Below are 24,247 nucleotides of genomic sequence, written 5' to 3' on the forward strand. Positions count from 1 at the left end.
ATGTGTAAAAATAAACTAATCTTCAATTAATATTTTCTAAGTATGCACAAGTGCCGGTAAACAGGAAATGACTCTAGCTGGCTTCAACTTTGGGAACTTTATCACCCTGCCACATTTAACTTTCAGCTGATGGTTGCTTAGTAATTATAACCAGCTTGCTGTGGTCTGTAGATGTAACGACACAATCCCCAAAATAAAAGTTCATCATCTTGTTGTGCCTGTGACTCACACAACTTTACGTTTTGGTGTGCTGCAGGTGTAGCCAGCAATAAATGACGTGACCAATAAAGCCAGAGCTTAAATCTTTAGGGTCAAAGTTTCATCTCCATGCTAGGCCCACATGCTAACTCTCAGGGGCTCTGAACCACATGTCAGGTTTGTTGATTTGTCAGCAGCATTACACAAAAACTAACCAAACGGATTTCAATGAAACGTGGATGGAGGATGGGTCTTGGTGCAGATGGTGCGGATCCAGATGAAAGGATGGATCCAGGTATTTTTTCTCACTTTCATTAACATTGCGCGATTGGTTCGTTTTCGACATTTTTGTTTATTTCTCAGAGAATAATGCATGGGTCTTGATAGACAAATGTTTCCCATATATAGGTGGCTGGTATCTATGAGTGAGTGCAATTTGATGTGGAGCCTAATTAACATCAGGAATTCTTCCACATCACAATGGAGATTATGATTCCATCTGCAGTGTTTTGTTGTTCTTGTGGTTGGTTGTTACAGACCCGTTGATATTAATTTATGGTTAAGCAGGGTGGTTTAAGATTTTGAGTGATACAGGGATATCAAGTTTGATATTGGTCAGGCGTGATTGCATTAAAGAGGACTGCTGGGCCTTGGCAAATTTATGCGCTCTACTGAGTGCCCATTCCAGTTTGCTCTTGTTTGGTCACATGATATCAGGTGGACATACGTAAACGAAAGTTGTAATCCCTGTGAAACTTCCTCTGCAGTGCAAGACTGTCCGATGTGGTTGAAGGCTCCAGTAAAATCTAATGAGCTCATGACATTTTGTTAAATCAAAATGTGGCTTCTGGCTCATTATAACCTTGAGATGTCTTGGCTACGTAGTGTAACAGTATTGTAGGTATTACACCCAGACTTATCTTGTTGATGAAGGTACTCAGTCATCCAGGTCATGGTAACTCTAAGTGCTGTATAGTAGGCAACTGGACATGTTTCAGTTTCTTGAAGACGTTTCACCTCTCATCCAAGAGGCTTCTTCCGTTCTAACTAACTGGAGGGGAGTTGCCGGCTTTTAAACTATGTGTGGGAGTGTCCTTACAGAGTAGTTAAGGCCACTTTGTGGGTCGTTGAAGACGTTTCACCTCTCATCTGAGAAATAACACTGGACTCAGACAAAACAATGGTTTCCTATGGGGTCACCTCACTTTTTACATGCATTCCCACTCAGGAAGCGGTAAAGACGCCTGCTACAGGACAGCACTCTGTCCAGCAGAACCAACTTCACCCCAGACCACATTTGTGCCTTTCGTGACCTCTGTCTGACGACCAACTACTTCCAGTACATACACAGGTAAATACTTGCTGTTCGACTCTCATCACCACTGGAACGACCGTCTTTGAACAGAGGAGGTGGCCTACAACATTACTTATCACCCACCTACAATGCAGTACTGAGTTCTCTCCCCAGACAGCTTAACAACCACTCACACCTGGGCTCACTTAGCCCTAGCAACCCACATGAAGGCCGGTTGGGTCAACGACCCACAAGTGGCCCTAACGACTCTGAAACTCAGAGCTCACACGTGTCCTTAACAACTCTAACTGAAGAAGCCTCTTGGATGAGAGGTGAAACGTCTTCAAGAAACTGAAACAGGTCCAGTTACCTAGGTTACAGCACTTAGAACTCAGACTTATCCATTATCTTATCTCAGCAAGGCTAAAGCACCATTGAGTTTAATGAACTAAAAAACAAACTCATGATACTGATTTGCAGCCAAACTCAAACAACAAAGAGCATAAAATCAATCATAGGTCACAGTAAAGATTTAAATGTTCCCCAACTAAAACGGTTTGATTAATTTTGCATGAATTATTGTCTCTGCGTGCAAACAGGTTCAGGTCTGAATGATGGTCAGTGGCATTCTGTGGAGCTGAACTCCAGACAAGATCACCTGAGCATCACAGTGGACAAAGACGAAGGAGCCACAGCTCACGTCAGCATCCCACTTCCTCTGACCGCAGACAGTCAGCTCTTCTTCGGTGGTAAGAAGACGTGTCAGAATAATTGCATCATGTGTGTTGTCCCTGTCAGTTTCTTGTGTGTTTAGGTGTGTATCTTCAACGAAAAGCCTTCTCTTGTCAAATATGTTAAATTGCAATTGTAAGTGTTTTGCTGTGAAAGTTTAAAACTGCTGACATGGACGTTCAGGACTGGTTAAAATTCATGGAGGTACTCCGGTAATAATTATCATCTCCAGATCTCCTTTGGAGGTTTAGTGCCACCCAGAGAGGGATGAAGTCATAAAGCTGCTTAGTCTCTCCCTCTCCGCTCCCTCCTCCTCCTCCTCTTTCCTCTCACTTTCTTTGACGTCTCCTTTCTTCTAGTGATATTTCTCCTCTACTTTGTCCTGCCTCTTTGCCAGTTTCCTTTTTGCTTTTTGCTCTTCCATCCTTGATGCATTCCTCTTTCAGCAATCACCCTCCTTTTTAATTTCCTCCTCTCCTGTCTCTGCAGTGCTTCTATTACGTTCTCACTGCCACCAGTCTACACATACACGTGTATACTCACACACAAATAAAGCATGTAGATAGATACAAGTCACATGGTAGTCCACCTGTAAGATTGTAAAACAAAGTCAAGGACACAAAGAATTACACTGGTTTTGTTTACAGTTCTGATTTAGATTGAAATTATACTGACACAGCCCGAGTCCTATGACTTAATGCAATAACAACAGTTTTCAAAAACTTCCTCCTTGCGTCATTATGGTTGTCAAAAGGAAAACAGCTACAACAAAAAATTTCTTTTGAGCTCCTGAAATTTAAAGCGACAATAAACAGTGACTCATCTTTCCTCCCACCTCTGCTGGGAGGTGTCGAACTGTGCGCCTGATGGGCTGACTGTAATTAGAGCGATGCAGAGCCTGGAGCAGAAATGCTGTGTTTGGCCATAAAATGCCACCATCCAGGATCAACCTCTAGCACGAATCACAGATGGATGAGACACGGAGCTCATTTACATGCTTTGGCAAAGAGCGATTTGAATGACAGCCACCTCAGGTCTGCCTATGCCATCATTACATTGAGATCATGAAGTGGAGACAAAAGTGCCTCTGAACTTAAAAATAGCTAAAAAAAAATTGTAGATTCTGCAGTAATCGTGGGATAATAAGCCTCTTGCCCACATTAAATCTGAACATGCAACTCTCAGCAGCCATCCAGGTAATGCCCCCCGGGCAGTTATATCGGGCTAATGAGATCACGTTCCTGTCTAAATGAATGGGGAGAGCAGATCTGGCGATAGTCCAAACATTGTATACTCAAGTAGAAGTACATTTCCTTGTGTAAAAAAAAGTACTGATTCAACTTCTTACTAAGAAAGTACAGGCTCTGAAATCTACTCAAAGTATCAAGTAAATAGTTTCCCTCTGAAGGACATTTCTACCAGCCATTTCTATGGAAAGCTAACTGGACCTCATGTCATATTAATATAATTCAAAGACATAAAGGTAGAATCAGTAGAATTTGTCCGAGCCATTGTGGAATGATGTAAAATAAAAATCGTCAATAATTCCCCTCAAATGCATTAAAACTATAGTAACAAGTCTGCTTTGTTGTCAGATATTTATGGTCAAATGTGGGGGATAAAGTAAAAAGTTGTCAGAAAAATAATTACTTAAAGAGGTCATATTATGCTAATTTTCAGGCTCATGCTTTTGTTTGGTGGTCCTAGTAGAACAGGTTTACATACTTCAATTTCAAAAAACACATTATTTTTCTCATATGGTGCATTGCTGCAGCATCCCTTTTCACACTGTATCTTGAACGCTCAGTTTTAGCAACAGAGTGCGACATCTTGCCTCTGTTCAATCTTTGGTGAGAGTTGCGCATGCGCATTACTTAAGGGGCAGGATGTAGCCAATTAGAGGCAGAGTAGGGCGGGTCATGCAGAGCAAGGTAGTGTGATCAAAAATAACGCAGCTATAGCAGTAGCAACTGTATGTCTGCTGACTGACTGGAGTGTATATGTTTTATAATATATATAGAAATATATATTTATATAACACCTGTTACATAGTGATACACAGAAGTTACAGAAGTAAAGGCTCGACTCTAAACCAGGTGTTTCAGGCAGTGCAGGAGCAGTGTTTTCTGTGGGAGACAGTAACTCCCTTTGGCGTGGACTTTGGGGTTTTTCACTTTGCAGACCTTTTACATGCACAAAAATGGAAAGGCACAATATGGCCTCTTTAAGTACAGATACCTGAAAAATCTGCTTAAGAACAGTGACAAAATATTTGTATTTTCCTACTTCCCACCTCTGGCGGAGAGAGCCAGAACATCTCTTTCAATGGTCACTGAGACATAAAAACTGCATGTATAGAATCACCAGTCAAATCTGATAAAACAAATAAAAACACTTAAAAAGTTTAATGACTTACCCAAAATAAGTTTTCTTTTTTTTTTTTTTCCTACAGGCTATACTTCTATTTTGCATGCGCACACTTTCACCACAACAGCTCATCTCACCAGAGCACTTGAGCAAACGCAAGCTTAATGTCAAATGTTTGAATAACTGCACCTTTCATGGTAATCCTGTGTATTAGCATGATATCCTCTTCTTCCATACCTATAAGAAGTCTGCTGTTCAGCCTCACCAAATTGGTTGAAACTGTTGTGAATCTCAACTGTGCGCTCACATCAGTGCAACACGGCTGGCTGATATGTCTCCTGGTTAGGCTGTGGGAAGTGGTGGGATATATGTCATACAACTGCCATCTCAGGCATTACAGACTTTTATATCCAATTGCTTTAAAGCACTTGCCTTAAAATAACAGTTCCAAATCATTTTGAACAAGCCCTACTGTATTAAAATGGGCCCAGAAAAGTCACCAGCCATTATTGATCATAATCAGTCAGAAGAATTTAAGGTAAGGAAAGGTATTTGAGGTAAGATGTATATTTTTGACCCAGCAGATTTGGTCACATTTTCAGAAGACCCATAATAAATTCAGATTTGAAGCAAACTTCATGAATGTTTTTTGTGACAAAGTAGTTTGTGTTCCTCTCGTTCCATCACAGAAACATGAGAGCTGTAGAAATCATTGGAACTGAAGACCGCCATGATACACATGTTCTTTACAAGTGGAAGTAAACTTTTGACCGTGACTGTATACAACAATAAATACTATATATTGATTAAAAGACATTAATTTATGGGTCCATTATTGTACCAAAATTATTTAGAGGCCTGCCTGAGTTGAAAATGATGAGTTGCCAGCTGTTGCTGTAAATTACTTTACAAGTACTTTTATGTTTACCCTAAAATGAAAATGTAATCATTATACTCACCCCACGCTGATTGAATGTGGGATGACGGTTTGTAGTCCACAAACATTTCTTTAGATTCACACCAAAACAATAAAAAGGTAAGCTCTAGAAAATATTTAAGAAGCTGGAATCAGAGAAGACTTTTTTCCCCCTAAAACTTTATTTTAACCGGCTGAGCAACTACTCATCCTGATCATTGATTAAGAGTCGTGTGTTTCTCTCTTCAGGTTGTCCTGTTCAGGAGAGCAGTCAGGAGTGCAGGAACCCCTTCAGGGTGTTTCAGGGCTGCATGCGTCTGTTGACTCTGGATAACCAACCTGTTGACCTGATCAAGGTGCAACAAAGGCTGCTGGGAAACTACAGCCACTTACAGATCGACATGTGCGGCATCATCGACAGGTTAGTGTCCTGAAGTACCATCTGAACTGTTTTCTTCACTGCTGTCAAACCCACACATCCCACTGAATGTGACGCCACACAGGCTGATCCACAACTTTTGTGTAATCACTTCACTTCTGTTTTTGTCTTTTTGCTCACAACTTTTTTCATGATTTTCTTCTGCTTTGTGTGCTGCTTTGGTTCAAAGTGATTCATTATGGGATTTCTGAAAACAGTGATAGGAATAAATACTCAGTTTTTGATTTAATTGCTCCTGGTTTGGACCACATGTTTAAAAATCATATTATAATACATTATGCAGACACAGTTTCTCTTTTTTCCTTCTCAGTGTGATCCACAGATGGAAATTTTATTTCATGGGTTGCTGTTCTCTTTGAAGTCAGTTGAGTACCTGTAGATGCTCTCAAGCTACTTTTGTTGATTCAACAAGGCTCATTAACCAAACATTGTGAATGTCACTCTGTTCTCTAGCTAACAAGAGGGCAGTACAGTATGCTGCGCACATACATACACACGTTTTTCTCCACAAACTGGCAACAACAAGACTCTTGACGCTGATTAAAAACAGATACCATGTGATTCTAACGGCCTTATATTGACTCACAAACCTTGTTAGAAGCTAGAACGAACTGTGAGAATTCTTACATAAACAAGACAAATATTTTGGACCCAACAAACATTTTAAAATTATTATTTCACAATCATAATAATGTTTTTAAGGAAAAGAGATACTCTTATTCAGGACCTTTCTACAAGCTCTGTAGATGTATTATTTTTTATAAATGATTTGTCTACATAAAAATGGCGATATGGCCTTTGAGTTAAAGGTAAAGGTAAAACAACTTTTTAAATCTTAAACCAACACCATGGCGGAGAGCTGCTTATTATAGAAATGCACACACTTGATGGCAAAATACAGCTAATCAAGTCATCTGGTGATAATTTTTGTATTGGCATATGTCATTTTTTTGCGCAGCCCTAACATTAAGTCAGTATTCAATACTCGATAGCATGTTTAATCTACAGCTGAATATAGTCTCCAAAAAATACACTTTTTACTTTCACCCTTTTGGTGTTATACATTTTCAATAGTAACAAAAGGGCTTGGGTGAAGACACAAATAGACAAAGTAATAGCCATACTCAATAGCACTCAGACCACAACTCGCCCAGGGTATAATCAACCTGCCAAACAGACAGGCAGACGCGGCACTGATTGGCTGTCTGATACTTTGGACAGTTCCCTTTGCTGCTGACTAACTGCAGGATCAGGACCCTGGAGAGCTGCAGTCTGGACTCTCAGCTCAGAATCTACTGCATTTTCAGGCATATTTATATCCTTTAGAAGATTCATATAATATAGATGTGTGCAGTACATATAGTTTTAATGAGTGTGTTGTGAGATTTTAGGTATGGCACAAAAATCCAGACAGGTAGAAGTAGAGTGCTGAGGTGAAAGAAAAATGAAAAAATACATTTGCCTTGAATCCTCACCACCTTACATTATGATTAAAGGGATGTCAAAATATAATCTGACAGTTTGCTGACTAACTTTTTACAAGAGGAGAAGTTCAGAAAGAGGATAAATTCTTATAATCCACACTCCAATTTATGTAGGTTTCCAAATCTGAACCTTCTCTGGGGCGGTTAAATCACTTGTTTATAACACGGGATGAAAAATCTCCCCCTGAGGTACAGGAGAAATCAGGGATTGAAACGAAGCACCAATAGCCATCTAGTAATCCAAAACTCCTATTTTTGGGCACTTAACACGGTGGCTACATCTCCTTAGGAGAGGCTTTCTGTATAGGCTAAGTGGATTAATTCCCCCTGAGAGGCAAATGTATTTTGACTTAAGGTGATTATCAGTGGCAAAAGTCATAGGAGGAGGTTCTTACTAAGTTTTTTCAAGAAGAGAAAAGACTTTAAGAATATCTCAACAGGACACAGCTATATTATTAGAGATGTTAGGGTTTACCATTGTTCTCAACATATTCAACGCCTCCTCTGTTGACAATATTAAAAACTTCCACCAAACTTTCCAGTGTGTAGTCTTTAGGGGGATCTATTGGCAGAAATGGAAACTCGTCAAATATGGCAGCTTGGTCCGTGGCAAACTATGATGTTTTACCTACTGCTCTAGTGTCAGTTTTCCATGCAAAGGCTTTGGGCTAAGTTAGCAATAGGACATTAAATGCACCACCCAGTTACACTTTCAAAATAAAGCTCGCTGACAAACAGTTTGCATATTATAACCTACTGTATACTTCTATATTATGTCTTGTGGAACGGTCACGGCTTGGTTAGGTTTAGGCAGAGAAAAAACAACACTTGGTTAGGGTTAGGGAAAGATTTTTATTTTTTTATGACATTGAATCATCTCAGATAGTTATGATATGCTGTGCTATGTCGTAAAGCTGACCTTTATTGTTTTCTCTTTGATTGACACATTTTTAATTGAGCATTTTTAACACTTCCTTGAAACTCCAGGCCACCTGGAAATCTCCCGGTGCTCCCAAAAGGCCAGTTAACGCCTTGCTGTGAAGTTTCTGAACTTACTTCTCCCTCTCGCCGACATCTCTCCACACTTTGTGAGTGTATGTTTTGAAGAGAAATAAATTAAGCTGTCAGAGAGCAGTAATTCTGACCTGTTTGCTTCTGTCCTGATCGTGGCAGCTTAATAATACAGCTTGTCAAAACACACACACATCCACAAATTAAAAAAAAGAAACACAGGTCACCAAGAGGTCCTCTCCTCTTGTTGTGTGTGACAGTCTGTTTATCTGAGATTTTATAACACGTCTGCTGCTCACTGTGACTCAGACACTCACGTCTACTTTCACACTCCTGTGTCTTCCCAAACTTTCTCCCGTGTGTGTGTGTGTGTGTGTGTGTGTGTTGTGGCAGCTTATCCTGGACCAGGTGCAGAGCAGACTGAAAGGATTACCTACCATTCCTCTCTCTCTCTCTCTCTCTCTTGCTGCTTGGCAGACTGCAGTTTTTTGAAGTCTTTGTCGGACATCCCAGTCTACCTGTTCAGTAATAGTGTGCAGATCGGGGGCGGTGCTTTGCCGTGTTTGTTTAGCCAGAGGCTGTAATAGAAGCCATGAAGACTGGATGCAAGCCCTGTGATCCATCCAAGCTACATGAAAGGACTGTCACACCGTACAAGAAACTTTTAGATAAGCTGCAAAGTCCTCTCGCTCACTCGGTCCAGTAGTCCTGTGATCTGAGGTGTGGTGCAGTACGCTGTCAGGTTGCATTGCAAATTGTTGATGAAGCTAGGAGCCCTCAGGAGATAAAGTGTTTGCAAAGCTAAAAACTTTTAGCCTCGAGAAGATTAATAATAGATTCAGTGATACAGTGCAGTTCACCGTTTGACCCGATTGTGTTACTGAATCTGTGTTATTTTCTCCCTCTGTGTTCCTGTTTGAGGCGGCACACGCTGCCCACAGTGAACTGGATGTTGAGACAATGACAGAAAACTCCAACTCCAGCACTGCTGGAAAGAGTTGCCTGCTGTGGCTGCAGATGTTTCTTGCCAAGAAAAGTTGACTTTCCACAACTTTTGTCGAGTGCAGTGGCAGTCGGGACAAAACGGGTGCATACAGAGGCATTTTTCTACCTGCTCCTCTTGTCTGCTCTTACAATGAAGATAAAGTATTTTTCTCCCGGAGCCTGCATGGGACAAGAAGTAGCCTGATTGTAATTTGTGCTGTTTTTCTGGGCTTGGTCTCCAATTAATTTACAGGGGAAATTGGGTTTAATAGTTTAATTACAATGTTGATGATTAGTCTCCAGATGACAGTTAATGCTGAGGAGATTTAAAATAATCATGTTTTTAATAGTTTTTCCTGTTTTAATCAGGATGGATCTGCAGGACTGTACAGTTGGGGAAGGTCCCAAGATGGGATAAAAATCAGAATGATCCCCTGTTTAGAGTTAGATGATAAAGGGTATAACAACACTAGACACATGGGGAAACAGCTAGCCTCTCACTGTCTGAAGCACCACTGCATCTTAAACTCACTCAGTCACCTCTCACATTGGCCAAAAAACACACTCAACCCACTCACATCTGGCTTTTGTGTGCAATGTGAATGTATATTATCAGGATTGACTCACGGATCAATTAACCCTGCAGCAGTTGCGGATATTTATCGCCTCTGGCTCAGCTCGGCTGTGATGTAAACACAACACCCGGGTGAATCCGCTAATCTACCCTCCTTTTCAGGCGTGATGCTATGACGTGTTGAAGTTAAGGCTGCTGGGTTGTTGATATCTTTCCATCCGTCTGCTTGAACATCGTTCAGTCAGCGCTGAGTTTTAAAGAGAGACTGAAGTTAAAGATACCGTTGTTAGTGGCTTCTGTGTCGCTTGAGCCCAAGGACGTTATATTAAATCTGGACACAGCATTAGAGGTGGAGCCCCATTCAATCCAATGAAAGCTGCTCATTGGTGATGAAAGCTGCTTTTTGAAGCCAAAAAAGTTTGTCTTCGCGGATATGAAAATACCCGGATCTTCACTGTTGTGCGGCCCATAGAGCGTGCGCACTAGAGACTTCCACAGAGTCTCTAGCTGGCTAACTTCCAGTTTAGCGCCCGGCTAACTTGAATGGGGATAACCCTAACCCTAAATTGTGCGGCTCTTCTACACTTTCCAAATTTTATTGGACCGAATGGCTCCAATAATGACAGTGAAACCAGTCATTTCACGGGGGTTGTGATGCTAAAAAAAAGCTTATGGGAAAAAGTCTTTTTGGGCAGCAGTCCATCACGTGATGATGTAATTACACGGTTTGGCCACAAAAGGGGCTTTAAAGCTGTGCTCTTTCTGGGGGCTTGTCTGAGCTCAGTCAGCTGCCTGATTGGTACTGCACATGTGCAACTCATCAGAGATCAGAAAAAAATTAGATGTCTCACTCCATCGCAACTCCTGTTATCAGCTCCAGAAGAAACGTTTTAATTAGGGCCCGAGCAGTGAAACTGCGAGGACCCTATTGTAATTGTAGTGATTATTATTATTTTTTTTTTTTTTTTTTTTTTCCTGCCAAAATGATCGCATTTTTCACTGCCTGAATGTGAATGAAAACGCGATTTTATTTGGCAAAGTCATTAGGCTTGGCGAAAAATTTTATAATCTGTTGTCGTTGTGAATGTCCACCACTAGGTGGCGCTACAATCAAGGAAAGTGCGTTTTGCCTAATAACTCCCACATACTTTGTCGCACATTCAAAAACCTTATATCCACGCATTCAGTGAATTGTGTTGAATCTCCTGATATAGGCCACGCCCATTTCCGCCTACCGTTTTTTTTCGCTAGCTCGCGAAATGTCGCAAACCTACTTTTTCGAACTCCTCCCAGGCAATTTCACCGATTTGCTCCAAACTTTGCAGACAGCATCTGTGGACCCTTCTGACAAAAAGTTATTAAAAGAATTTTGATACGCCAAAGAATACTCAAGTTATTAAATAACAACTTCCTGTAAAATCGGGTCAAAACAGGAAGTGTTGCATATCTCCACATTGGTTTGTCCAAATGACGTCACACTCAGGATACTACTTCCCCATGAGCCTCTAAGGCTCTGTGCAAAATCTTGGCCCATGACCGCTAGGTGGCGCTATTTAAATTGAAGTATTTTATATCTCAACATCGGTTGGTCGGATGAACACAAAACTTGGTACACTCATTGCCACTGTCCTCCTGAGGAAAGCTGACAAAGGAGTTACCGATCTGACACTAGGTGGCGCTCTGGTGGCAGTTTCTTTTTATATTTGGCACTGTGCCCACACCATAACACTTATGGATATGAAATTCATAGGGGTGGTATAGACTGGCCCCTGTAACTCACACACCAAAAATGACCAGCAGGTGGCGCTATTATCAAGAAAAAACGTTTTTTGCTAATTACTCCCACATAATATGGTGCACATCGTTAAACATTATATCTATATGTTCCCTGAATACAGCCGAACCGTGTGATGTAGGCCACGCCCACGTTCGCACTGAATTTCCATTCGCAAATTCGCCAAATGTCGCACACCTACTTTTTCGAACTCCTCCCAGGCAATTTCACCGATTTGCACAAAACTTTGCACACAGCATCTGTGGACGCTCCTGACAAAAAGTTATTAAAAGAAATGTGCTAGTCCACAGAACGGCCAAAATATAAAACAACAATTTCCTGCGCATTGAGGTCAAACAGACATTCTTGTGTATCTTGATGAAATACAGTCCGATTAACACAAAACTTTTGGAATTTGTGTTCCATGGCACGATGAGCATTTCTACAAAATTTCATGCAAATCGACCAATAGGTGGCGCTATTATCAAGAAAAAACGTTTTTTGCTAATTACTCCCACATAATATGGTGCACATCGTTAAACATTATATCTATATGTTCCCTGAATACAGCCGAACCGTGTGATGTAGGCCACGCCCACGTTCGCACTGAATTCCCATTCGCAAATTCGCCGAAAGTCGCAAACCTACTTTTTCGAACTCCTCCCAGGCAATATTTACGATTTGCACCAAACTTTGCACACAGCATCTGTGGACTCTCCTGACAAAAAGTTATTAAAAGAATTGTGATAGTCTAAAGAACGACCAAAATATAAAACAACAATTTCCTGCACGTTGTGGTAAACCACACAGTCTTGCAAATCTTGATGAAATACAGTCGGATTAACACAAAACTTTTTTGATTTGTCTTCCATGCCCACATGAGGGTTTGTGCCAAATTCGGTGCTTATCCACCAATAGGTGGCGCTTTTATTCCTAAATGACGAAATGACAGCTTGACTGCCTTCACTTTCATTTCCTCAATGGAAGTTGTTGCATGTAGAAGCCCTGACAGCAGCATGTCACGACAGCAGCACGCCCCGACAGCAGCACGCCCCGACCCGCGTGGACTGCGAGGGCCCGTTCATCGCTGCTTGCAGCTTTAATTCTGAATGTTATTGATTAAGACTTATATAACAAGTTTAATGTCTGGATATAGTCTGATGAGGTATATGATCTGCTGCCTTCTACCATTCCCTGTTTTTCTGGTGCGGTCGTGAAGGCGAATGGTACAGACAAGGAAAAAAAGGAAAAGAACATATTGACAGCTGCAAGGCTGGGGTGATCCCATCACTGTCTCTTGTTTGTTTAATGTGTACAAATAAAGTTTAAAAACACCACGTTGCCGGACCATTCATTGATTGAGCACAATCACTTCAGCCTAACCCTAAAATTCACAACTTGTTCATACAATTTGGTTTTTGTATAGACAGAGCCATGCTTGCTCTTCCTCTCTGTGTCCTGTCTCTGCGCTGAGTTAAGCCAACTGGCTTAGCTTCATTCTTTGTGTAGAGTCATGAGAGAACTCTCTCCCAAAGCATCAACTATTTCTTTGACATAAAAATCTCTGGCTTCTGTGCGCAGTCTCAGCTTTGAAAGCCACAGTAACAATCATGAGAAAGGCTCATGAGAAAAAGTCACTGACAGAGACTGGACAGCATCGGTAACCATAAAACTGAGGAATGTACCTGAAGGGATGGAAATAAATAGACGCCAGCTCATCACATTGGCATGAAGAAAACAGATCATCCATTGTTATTGACTGCAGTGATTTCAACCAGCATCCTTTTTTCTTTCCTTTGTCTTTATTGTGTGAACACAGCCTCTCTTACAGTCTCTCAGTCTCCTGACCTCATTTCCTCAGGTTCACTGTCCACATACAGCTGATATCCAGTCACTGCCTACAGCCCTCTGCTGCTCTCTTCATCCATCCCTCCCTCCGTCACCCCCAGCCCTCCGTCTGACCTCTTCCTTCCTACATTCACTGCTTTTCTCTCCTTCCATCCTGCACCACCCATGCTTCCTAATTCCTAAATCCTCCATAGGCACCTCCTTTCTTTCATCCTTCTGGACACCTCACTTTGCTCGAGGGGGATTTTGCCTGGGTATGTATATGCTCTCCTTGTGCCTCTATCTTTGTGTGGACCACTGTGAGTATTAGATCTTGAGAGTGAGGAGATTTTGGTTAAGCGTGGGGTTAAGGTTGGGAATACAAATAGTTTTGATGGTTAATGTTAGGCTTAAGGCAAGGCTCATAAGTGTAGAAGTACACACATGTATGTGTGTGATTGTGTGTGTTGACACCATCTAATAAAGTTTTTCAGGGAGAATGTTTTTCACACCTTGAATCAACAAATACATCCTTCAATTTCACATAAACATAGAGGGCACCTACAGCAATTACAAACATCTTTGAATAGTTTCTTTAATCAATGTTCATTTTATTATCGTTCAACAACACAGTGTTGTACAATGAAATGTAAGTTGAATAGCCTTTATGCTACACAAGAAAAAAACAAACGGTATATGGTGCAGTGTTGAGGATGAATTGAGGAGTCTCACAGCCTGAGGAAAGAAGCTGCTCTGTAGTCTGGTGGTACAGCAGCAGATACTTCTGTATCTTTTGCCAGCTGGCAGCAGGGCGAACAGACTGTGGCTGGGGTGGGCGATTTCTTTTAGTATCCTTTGGGCTCTGTGCAGACACCTCACTTCACTGATACCACCGATGCTCTGTTGATGGGTAATGTCAAATTACTTAACAAATGACTTTTTTTTATTAGATTTTAGTGACTGCTGCTGTTTTTGTGACTATCTTAGATACAGTATGTATTCGTTGTCACTTTGATTCCAACTGTTCGCCCACTTATTTATTGTTTTTATCTCATGCATTTTGACCCAGGGCAGAGGAAGGATCTTGAACGTATTTCTGTGTGTAAGCACTATATTATCACGTCCTTTTGTTTTATTTTACATTTTTACTACAACATTTGTTTTTTTCTCCTGAAGTCAAAGACGATTTTCCACATGAGTAGACAGCAGCGCAGTGAACTTATTTATGGTTAATACTGAGTTATGAGTGAAAGTTAACTTTCAAATGTTTGTTTCATGTTATCACAAAATTTGTTCAATCTTGCTCTGTCTTAGAGAAAAAGCAATGTAAAAATTGCAGTTAGTATAAGATGCAAGCAAAACCCAGGGCTGGTGTAGTTACTGCACTCTGCCTGAGCTTCAGCTGAGTCACTGTGGTCTGTGACAGTCTATGACAGACAGGGATCAGATTATATTGTATAAGAGCAAATAAATCTAAAAATAGGTTTACAAAAATGTACAATGACAATTAAGCCTTCTTAATAGGTTAAGGAGTACTTCTACTATTGCTTGATTGTTTCTTAATTACTCATACTTTAAACATACAACATTAAAAACAGATGTGATGTAATGAGAAATAAAATTGGGTTTATATTTTTTCAGGACAGAGACAAGAAGAAGATTACACTTTTTACAGTTTTAGGATCATAAGTCAAATTAATTTCTCATGATTTTTAGGACATGAAAATACATAATAGACTACATAATTAATAAAAACTAATCACCATTCTACTTGTAATGTGTTTGGTTGGACAGTCAAAAAAAAATTGAGATTTTTTTTCTCAGGTTCATTGTCAGCACAGTCACTACATTAGCCTTTTAGGGCAAAATAAATATTTCTATTCTATTGTCCTTTTATAGAATACATTAAGTTAGTGTTTGCTAATGTAGAAGGGTACAGGAAATAGACCAGAACCTAATCAGTTTCTGAGCAACACCGTTGTGATTTACAGAAGTTAGATGGACAGATGCTTGCATAATTGCACATATTGTTTGTACTCTATACTGCGATCATTTGCATTTTTGGTTAATGTTTTGCACGTTCCATTGTCTTTGTTTCAAACACTTTCAAACATATTTTTTCCATTTTTAAAAACACACCATTTACTTATTGTTATATTTAATATTCTATTTTTTATTGGATTTTTAAAATGTTATATTAACGATTCTAATTTATTTTTCTTTTCTCTTACTTCACATATTGTTATGCACCAAAATACTAAGGGCTATTATTTGCATGTGATCTTATTATAATAAAATGATAATATATTATGAAGTGTAGACTATTGAATGGAACAGTGTTTCCCACTCACATAGAATTCACTATATGAGGTCGGCTCACCAGTTATATTATTGTATTCATTTCACAGTCAAGCTCTGCTGTTATTGTGCATTAATGTGCAATTGGAAAGATTTGAAAAAAAAAACATTGTGCTCATTAGTTGTTACTGTAGAAGACAGAATCACTGTTAATGCAGTGCTCCTGTGTGTTGGACATTTTACCCACTTGACTGAAAATACAAATGAGCTTATTAGTACTCAGCCACAGTTGATCTAATTACATTTGGTGCCAGATAAATATACAATAAATGAAACTGTGAAGCTCGACTCCACCACCACAAATACACTCTCAGCCTGTGGGAAACTTTGTGTCCATCATCCGCAACACCAGCTGGATTGATGGCTTTGCTGCTGCAGTTGCATGTTATGTTGGGATTTTAAAATTGTAAACACAGAACAGATCAGGGTTAAATGTTCGGTCCACAATTCAAAATAAGTAGTTGGTTAGTAGGATCAGTGAAGGCCACAGACTAGGAACTCAAAACTTTATATAAAAAGTTAAACAAAAATACATCATTGTACAGGATAAAGTGATAAACAATGCAGCAGCTGCAAAGTTGATGCATGAGCAAAAGGATAAAGGCATAAATTACTAAAGAAGAAAAAGATCTCATGGATTCCCCTTTACGTTTTTGAGTGTGTGTATGTGTGTGTGTGTAAAAGAGTTCAATCAGAAGCTGTTCAGAAAAATGTGTCCTGTGTGCATATATTAGGAGCAACACAGCAGATGGGAGATTAAGGAAAAAATATGGTTCCATATCTTGAAAAAAGATGGTGTTTTTCTTACGGCCAAAAAATATGAAAATAAATTATAAATTGTGACTTTGTTCTTTGTTCTTTGAGAGAGGGGTTGGGTGGGAGTTCAAAAGTTTTGTCTCTGGCTGATGCAATGGTAGTTAACAGGACTAGGGATGTTTCCAACCAGCAGCTACTCCTCACAACATACACCTGTGCCGCACTTGACATGAAAAGAAAAGACTTGTGAAATCTTCTTTTAAAATACTGAAACTTTTTTGTGTTTTAAGACTGCTTTTATTCAGGTCCCTCCTACACACCTGCTCACCAGAACAGTCAGGTGTGCTGAAGGCCTGTTGTTCCTTTTCATATCAACATCCTTGAGAAACTTTTCAGAGAAAACTTTTGACAGACACTGTGATTCTCTCTCTCTCTCTGTGTCTGTCTCTCAGGTGCTCTCCCAGTCACTGTGAACATGGAGGTAGATGCACTCAGTCTTGGAGCACCTTCCACTGTAACTGCTCCAACAGCGGCTACAGAGGAGCTACCTGCCACAGCTGTAAGCAACCAGCAACAGGGCATCTGCAGGTCTTTAAAATGCTCGAAGCCTAAAATATAATGATGAAAATAGAAGTTATAGTGTGGAAATGTGATTAGTAAACTTAATGGCCTTATTTTATGTCATGATTATGCCTTAAGGACAAGTTTTAGTCAAATTAATCTTTTCTTGTTCAAATAACACAAGCTGTAAATACAATACTGACATTTTACGACCTTTTAAAGTTATTGACTGTGTTTGCAAACATTCAACTTAACTTTTTAGCTGACGTAAAAACTTGGATCCATTACAAGTCAAGTGTTTTTGCTCTGTTTTTGGTCTCCACCACGCTTGAAGGAAATATCTAACTCAGTCACCCAGCCATCTTTCTCAGCACAGTAGGGTGTCAGCTCTAGTTACAGTCACTTGCTGGCTACTCAGCATTAGACCTAAAAATAGGATGCACTATAAAATCCCAAAAGACACTGTAATCTTTACAACTACATTGTGAACAACAAATGTGTGTTGAAGTCAGTAGGAGATCTAGTTAACTTAGCTGTTAACAGCCAGTGGCCAGCCAATTCTTGCGGTGTGTTTGGCTAAAGTAGCTAACAGCTAACGGAGCTTCAACGTGACAACACAAGTTAACTTCATCAAGTTTGACTTCTCCGAGTTTTAATGGTGGTTAGCAAACCAGCCTACAGGTGTATTACTGCCACCTATTGGACTCGGGTGTAGCAGTAAATTGGCAGAAAAAACAAAATTCTCTTTTCAGATTGCATATTTTCAATGATGTCTTTCCAAGCAGGTTCCTCAATATAATATTGTGTTTTCCACTATTTAGTGCTAAAATTAATTCCCTTCTTTCTTCATCTTTCTTCTGTTGCAATCTATCAGGTAATGTTTGACAGTTTCCAGTTTATTACAGTGTGTGCATCATCCAGTACGATGCTTGCCTATTCTAGTATTGATCTAACATGGTTACAGTAAATAAATGTACTGAAGTACTTCAGCTTAGAACAGTTTGGAGTTAAAAGTACTATAATTATTGATGCATTTAACCAACAACTATAGATGATAACAGCAAAATAAAGATTTTTTGGATTTTAGGAATATATATTATATATATATTGGGAATATACTCTGAAAAGGACAAGTACATGGACAGCACCGTACAGACAGAAGTAGTTCTCTTTCTACCACTTTCTGTCCTCTGCTTGGAGGACATGATGAGCTTGTTAAAGTGTAGTATCTCCAACAAATTGGAGCGTCCACACAGCACCTACATGCACCTGGATCCTAGCAGCAACTAGTGAACCCTCATGCACTCATAGACATGGAAAGTATAATATCTCCATTAGTTGCTCAATGATCATCTATATGTTTACCAGTGAGAGCTAGCTTTGTCTGTCTGCTGTTTGGTGCTGAGCAGTATTGTACAATTGCTTCATCAGGCTTTTTCTGCCTGAAACAGTGAGAGGAAACCAAAACAGAAGAGCTGTGTGCTGTATAACCAAAACAAGAATCTGGGATTTCAAATTCTACATCTAGTGGCTTTAAATCCATCACACCCTGCTTCATGAAACTTTAGTTCATTATTCATACAAAAATGGAAAAGCAAAATACAACAAAATGTACACAGAACTAGAGTCATCACCTTTCACCATATCGTCTCTCAGTGCAACATTTGCATTCAGCTGAATATGAAATGTAGGCTAATAAATTGCAAACAAAGCCTTCGATTAACAGAGAACAGGATTTATATAGTATTCCACACATTGTATCTGCTTTAATAACAGTGAGACCTCATGTCCCCAAACACTTAATTTCCTTGTGTTTCTTTTTTTCCTAATCCATTGTTTCAGAACTTTAATTAGCCGTGTTCAATCGGGAATAGACTAAACAGATTGGTGGTACTTCATTATGCGAAGTAAATTAGGCTTCCATTTAATTTTAAAGTCTTAAAGAGTCTTTTTTGTGAATTTCTGAAACCTGCAGATGGCCCACTATCTCTGTTGTGCGTATATTTTTGTGACATGTATGTGTGTGTGTCCAACTGTAGCTCAGTCTGTTAAAGGATGTGACAGGCCACTTTCCACTCAAGTCCCATTGGACATGCTGAGGTGGGGGTTCATGACAAAATCAAACACCTGTCAGTCGGCTCTATCACTCTGTGACAGACAAAGAACCGCTTCAAAAATTTGAGATATTAACAAAATATGGAACTGATATTTCATGTTTCTACAAACAATTCTCAAGGGAACACTTGAGTGGGTTTGCAGAAAAACAGTCTGATTTGAAGAAAGGCACCAGGTGAAATGAATGGTGTGACTTTCAGAACACAAGCAAAAAACAATGATCAAACACACATTTGTCCTCCAAACTGCATCAGGTGCTTCATGTGCAAATAAAGTCAAACATGCCTTCAGTACAAAATGAACTTAAAAGTTCATGATGGCCGTTTCCTCAAAATGATACATTACCTGTTGGCCTGTGGATAAGTCATGGATAAGCTGCACCTAATTTGATATGCTGCTTCTTAACAGATATAATCTGGCTGGTAAAACATAATGCAGAAATAAATTGTGTAAAAGAAAGCTGAAGAAAGAACAAAGAGATTGCATCCTGCTGTAGATGAAAGCTACAATTTCTTTTTACCCACATTGCACTTCAAACAGCCCACATCAATAACAATGTCAGAGCGAGTGATGTGAACTTCTTTCTACCTGCTTAGTATTTTGATTTTCAGAGTTAAAAGGTTTCCAGGTATCTCATTAGAAGATTTTACCATAAGAAGAAGAAATATAGAACACTCTTAGAACAAGTGGTTCTATGTATAAACAGTGCTATAAGGAACCATTTTACGGGGTTCAAAGTATTGGTAAGCAACAGAAATGACACACACATAGATACAGTCAAAAAGATAATGTCTGTATGTTAAATAATTAAATGCCAATGAGGTATATATACCTGTATATGATTCCAGTTTTAGAGTCACTATAACGGCTCTTTGAAGCTGAACTGCTTTCAGCTAAATACTAAAGTAACCATGCTCAAGGATATGCTCACAACGACAAAGCAAACATGCCAAGATTTAGCAGGAATAATGTTTGCATGTTGAACTCATCTCATTTTAGCATGCTAGCATTTGCTAATTATCACAAAATACAAAGTTTTGAGATCACCAAAGTCTATAGGATTTATCTTCAAACGACCAGAAATATCTGTAGAAAATTTCACAGCAGCTCATCCAATAGTTGTTAAAATATAGCCTATGTCTAATTTGAACATTTTTATGAGAGTTTCTGAGAGCGTGGGCTGAATCAAATTACTCTCAGTTTGTTATATTTAGTCTGAAGAGCTATTACACTATAATGGGACATATTTGTTCTAATGAGTTTTAAATACAACTTTATAGGTCAGAACATTTGAACTAGACTGAAATAATTCTTGTTTGGCTCAAACAAACTGCAATAACACTCAACTCGCTCCCCTGCGTAATTGAAAAACTATAGTAATGGAAGTGATGGAAAGCTTAGAAGGATAAAAAGGTGAAAAAGGAGTCATACAGAGAGAGATATAAAGAGAGAATGAGGATAGCAGCAAGAGGGAAGGCGTACAGCAGAAGAAATGAAGGCAGAAAGCATGTCAGAAACGGAGAGTCAGTCCTGAGGCAGACTGTTCTTTCTACATAACTGGATTTCAACCCAGAAGCTGCCTGCAGTATTTCAGGTGGGTCAAATTAGAAAGTAAAAAGATTCTGGCTGGTTGATTACGCTGCCAAGCACTGATTGAGTCCTTCTACGCTCCGGTTGTGTCAGCTCCGGGCAGGATCAGGACCATCTCCCGTGCCCCCACACACAGCTCACCTCCCTGTTTGAGTATTATATTGGGGTGAAAACCTTTCTTGAACTGTATCACGGGACTGTCTGGGGAAAAGTCTTTGAAAAAGAACAAAACATGTGTTTACAATGTGGGGAACTCGCTTCCACTGTTCATAGATCGACTCCTGTGACTCATTTTCCTGCAGTTGTAGTGAAGAGAGTGTTCGTCGCTGTATGTGTGTGAGATCAAACATTATATAACTGGAGGGCTTTAAATAATTTGTTTTCACCTATTTTAGTTCTATGTTTGCCAATTTTATTGTTACATAACAGTTTTTAATTGGATCAAAGCCTTTTTTGAAATTAGTGATCCTATTAAATGCTCCTTTTTTCTCCGTTTATTTAGAATACAGTACAATGATAATATGGTTGGGGGTGTGTTTTCCTCTGGCACCCTGAAAATACATTAAAAAAAGATAGTAATACAGCTTGGATTAGGATTGCTCGATATTTATCAGGCAGATAAATGACCATGCAGGAAATTTTTATTATCTGCTATTTAGCAGTATCCGTGAAATCTTAGCCAATAATTAGATGATAATATGAAGCCAAATTGCTTTCATTGACTTAACTAGTGCAGCATCTGCAAACTCTGATACAATTGGTGGTGGTATGCAACAATAAAGTTGGCAGTGTTGCAAAAAGTACCCAGAAGTCATACATGAGATATCATGTTAAAATATTACTTTTACTAAAAGTGGAAAAGTCACCCATATGAATAGTACATGAGTAAAGTATCTGATATTAGATGTACTTAAGTATCAAAAGTACAAGTAAATTATTATTAATGTGTTTTCACAGTTGATCAGCACCATAGAACAGCGGTAGTTTAGAAATTGAGTTCGATAACACAAACTAATGACCAACTTCCAGCACAACACAGCACTTCAACAGAGCCCCATAAAGTGTCTCTGGCTGAAATGGAGAAGAGAAAGGGAAGTGTTTATTTATTTTAAATTCAGAACTGGTTCTTTATATCCAACTTTTTTATTATTTTTTTATTTTATTATTTACCTACCTTCCTGTTTCAAATGTATGTCAGTGCTGCCCATTGACATACTTTTAAACAGTCTGGTAGTTATTTAAGTGTCATTATTGTTAATATCCTTTTGTCCATTGTCTTTCACAGCGATGTATGAACAGTCATGTGAGGCGTACAAACACAGAGGCAACACATCAGGACATTATTACATAGACGTGGACGGCAGTGGACCAATCCAACCCCAGCTCATCTACTGTAACATGACAGGTAACACACATAGATGCACATCTTCACACAGACACGTACCGCTTTCAGTATCTGCCCACTAAATCTCTACAAGTCGCCGCCCTTGAATCGGGCGTGCCAAAACGCAACATTATAATTTATTCCTGTCTTTCTCTTTGTTTCCCTCTCGTCTTTTCCTCTCTCCAACAGAGGACAGGACGTGGATGGTGATTCATCACAATAACACAGAACTGACCCCGGTGCATTCGTCCCCTGAGAGAAGCCAACATTCGACCCACTTTGACTACGCCGCCGGAGAGGAGCAGTTAGCAGCCATCATCAGCCAATCAGAGCACTGTGAGCAGGAACTGTCCTACCACTGCAGGAAGTCCCGCCTCCTCAACACACCAGGTCACCTCACTGATATTTTCTGTTGTGTCTGTTAGTGCTTTCAGGTGCACATCAGATGTTCTCATTTCCCGAGTTGGAAAGTCATTCTTCTGACCTACGTTCATGAGCCTTTAAGTCATAATGTTGAAACAACAGGGGGACTTAAAAGATGTGTTGTTGTTTTATCATTATGATGTGTTGTTATCAGGGCCAATCCTAATAAATATCTTTCCTAACTAATGTACCATTAACCAAACATTTACTTTAGTCCACCATGTGTATATCATGTAAAAGTCAGAAAGCTGTACCAAACTTTTCACAGACTTCCTAAGGTGTTGTTCCAACTTGATTTGAATATTCATGTGAATTTTCCCAGTCAGGAACTAATTTTTCTGAATATTTCGACGACACATGAATGCACCATACCTTAATACGTTTTATTTGTATTGCTGAGTTCTCTGTGTGTTTGTGTGTGTTTGAGAGGCATGGTGGTGGAGTTTTTTCTTAAATGGCAGCAGAAAAGTTATTTGCAAAAACAGGCGTTTCTGCAACTGAGGGATCTATATCTGGAGCACGAGAGGAGTGGTGTGAATTGCTGATTTAGTCAGTTTAGTAGCTAATTAAAACATCAATTACATTTCTGTTCTGCATTTTTCTCCTCTTCTCTCCAATGCAGCAACTAAAGGTTTATCACCACAACTTGATTTCTCAAGTAAATCATCAGTTTCTGGGTTCCTTTTTTGTTTTTCTTTCTTCAATTTTACAATGGACAGGTTCAAAGTAGGCACTTACACGTTGTAATCTTAAGTCAGTATTCATGCTCATCTTTTTGCCAGATGAATCCAACATCTTCTGACCTTTAGTCATATAAAGAAAATAGAATATTTGAGTTTCAGATTGGACTGAAGGAAGTAGCTCATCTTGTCTCGACTGTGTACACTACAAAACCCATTTATCAGAATGCTTGTGAGGGAGAGATGTCTGATAGAGTAGCAGCCGTTTTTTATGTCCAATTGTAGCAGGGAAAACAGCAATGATACACGGTCAAGGCTGTGAGAGTTCAATAAGGAGCAGCGGCAGAGGAGCGTTGGTTTGAGTCCTGAAGAGATGGTGGGTGTTTTCAGACAGACAGATGGAAGATGAACAAAAAGAGGGGAGGAAGGAAGATAACGGGAAGATCTGCTTATGTCACATTTCATATGCAAATCGAGTGCTGACTGAAGCAGATACATCTAGAAAATGTGCTGTGATGATGCATGTGTGAGTGATGATTCTCCGTCAGAAACACTTTCCATTTAACTGTCAGTGACTGTGGCATTTATTGTCTTATCTCTGTTTTGCAGTTTAACTGAAGCAAGAAAGGATTAGTAGTTAAATCCGTAATATGTAACATTTAACTATTTAAAAAACGACGAGACCTTTGTTATATGTTTAGTTAAGTTGTGTACTTACATTGTCCCAAATGCTTCCAACAATGTTGAAGCCCAGAGATATCTGTTATTGTTTAACTGAAG

At 39.5% G+C, this 24,247-nt stretch overlaps 2 protein-coding genes across 2 annotated transcripts in view; one reads left to right on the plus strand and one right to left on the minus strand.

The window, feature by feature from the left end:
• Positions 1 to 15,007, minus strand: part of LOC141004522 (protein NCBP2AS2-like) — a 123,265-nt gene extending 108,258 nt beyond the window's left edge. The window contains exon 1 of the mRNA XM_073476055.1: positions 14,998 to 15,007. The gene's annotated coding sequence lies outside the window, so the exon portion shown is untranslated. The remainder of the gene's footprint in view (positions 1 to 14,997) is intronic.
• LOC141004520 (contactin-associated protein-like 4) overlaps positions 1 to 24,247 on the plus strand; it is a 127,109-nt gene that overhangs the window by 67,621 nt on the left and 35,241 nt on the right. Inside the window, exons 9-13 of the mRNA XM_073476051.1 lie at positions 2,092 to 2,241; positions 5,757 to 5,928; positions 17,167 to 17,273; positions 22,266 to 22,385; positions 22,554 to 22,754. Coding sequence (XP_073332152.1) covers positions 2,092 to 2,241; positions 5,757 to 5,928; positions 17,167 to 17,273; positions 22,266 to 22,385; positions 22,554 to 22,754 — 750 coding nt within the window. The remainder of the gene's footprint in view (positions 1 to 2,091; positions 2,242 to 5,756; positions 5,929 to 17,166; positions 17,274 to 22,265; positions 22,386 to 22,553; positions 22,755 to 24,247) is intronic.

Source organism: Pagrus major, chromosome 11 (assembly GCF_040436345.1).
Source record: "Pagrus major chromosome 11, Pma_NU_1.0".
In the NCBI taxonomy this organism is placed as follows: Eukaryota; Metazoa; Chordata; class Actinopteri; order Spariformes; family Sparidae; genus Pagrus; species Pagrus major.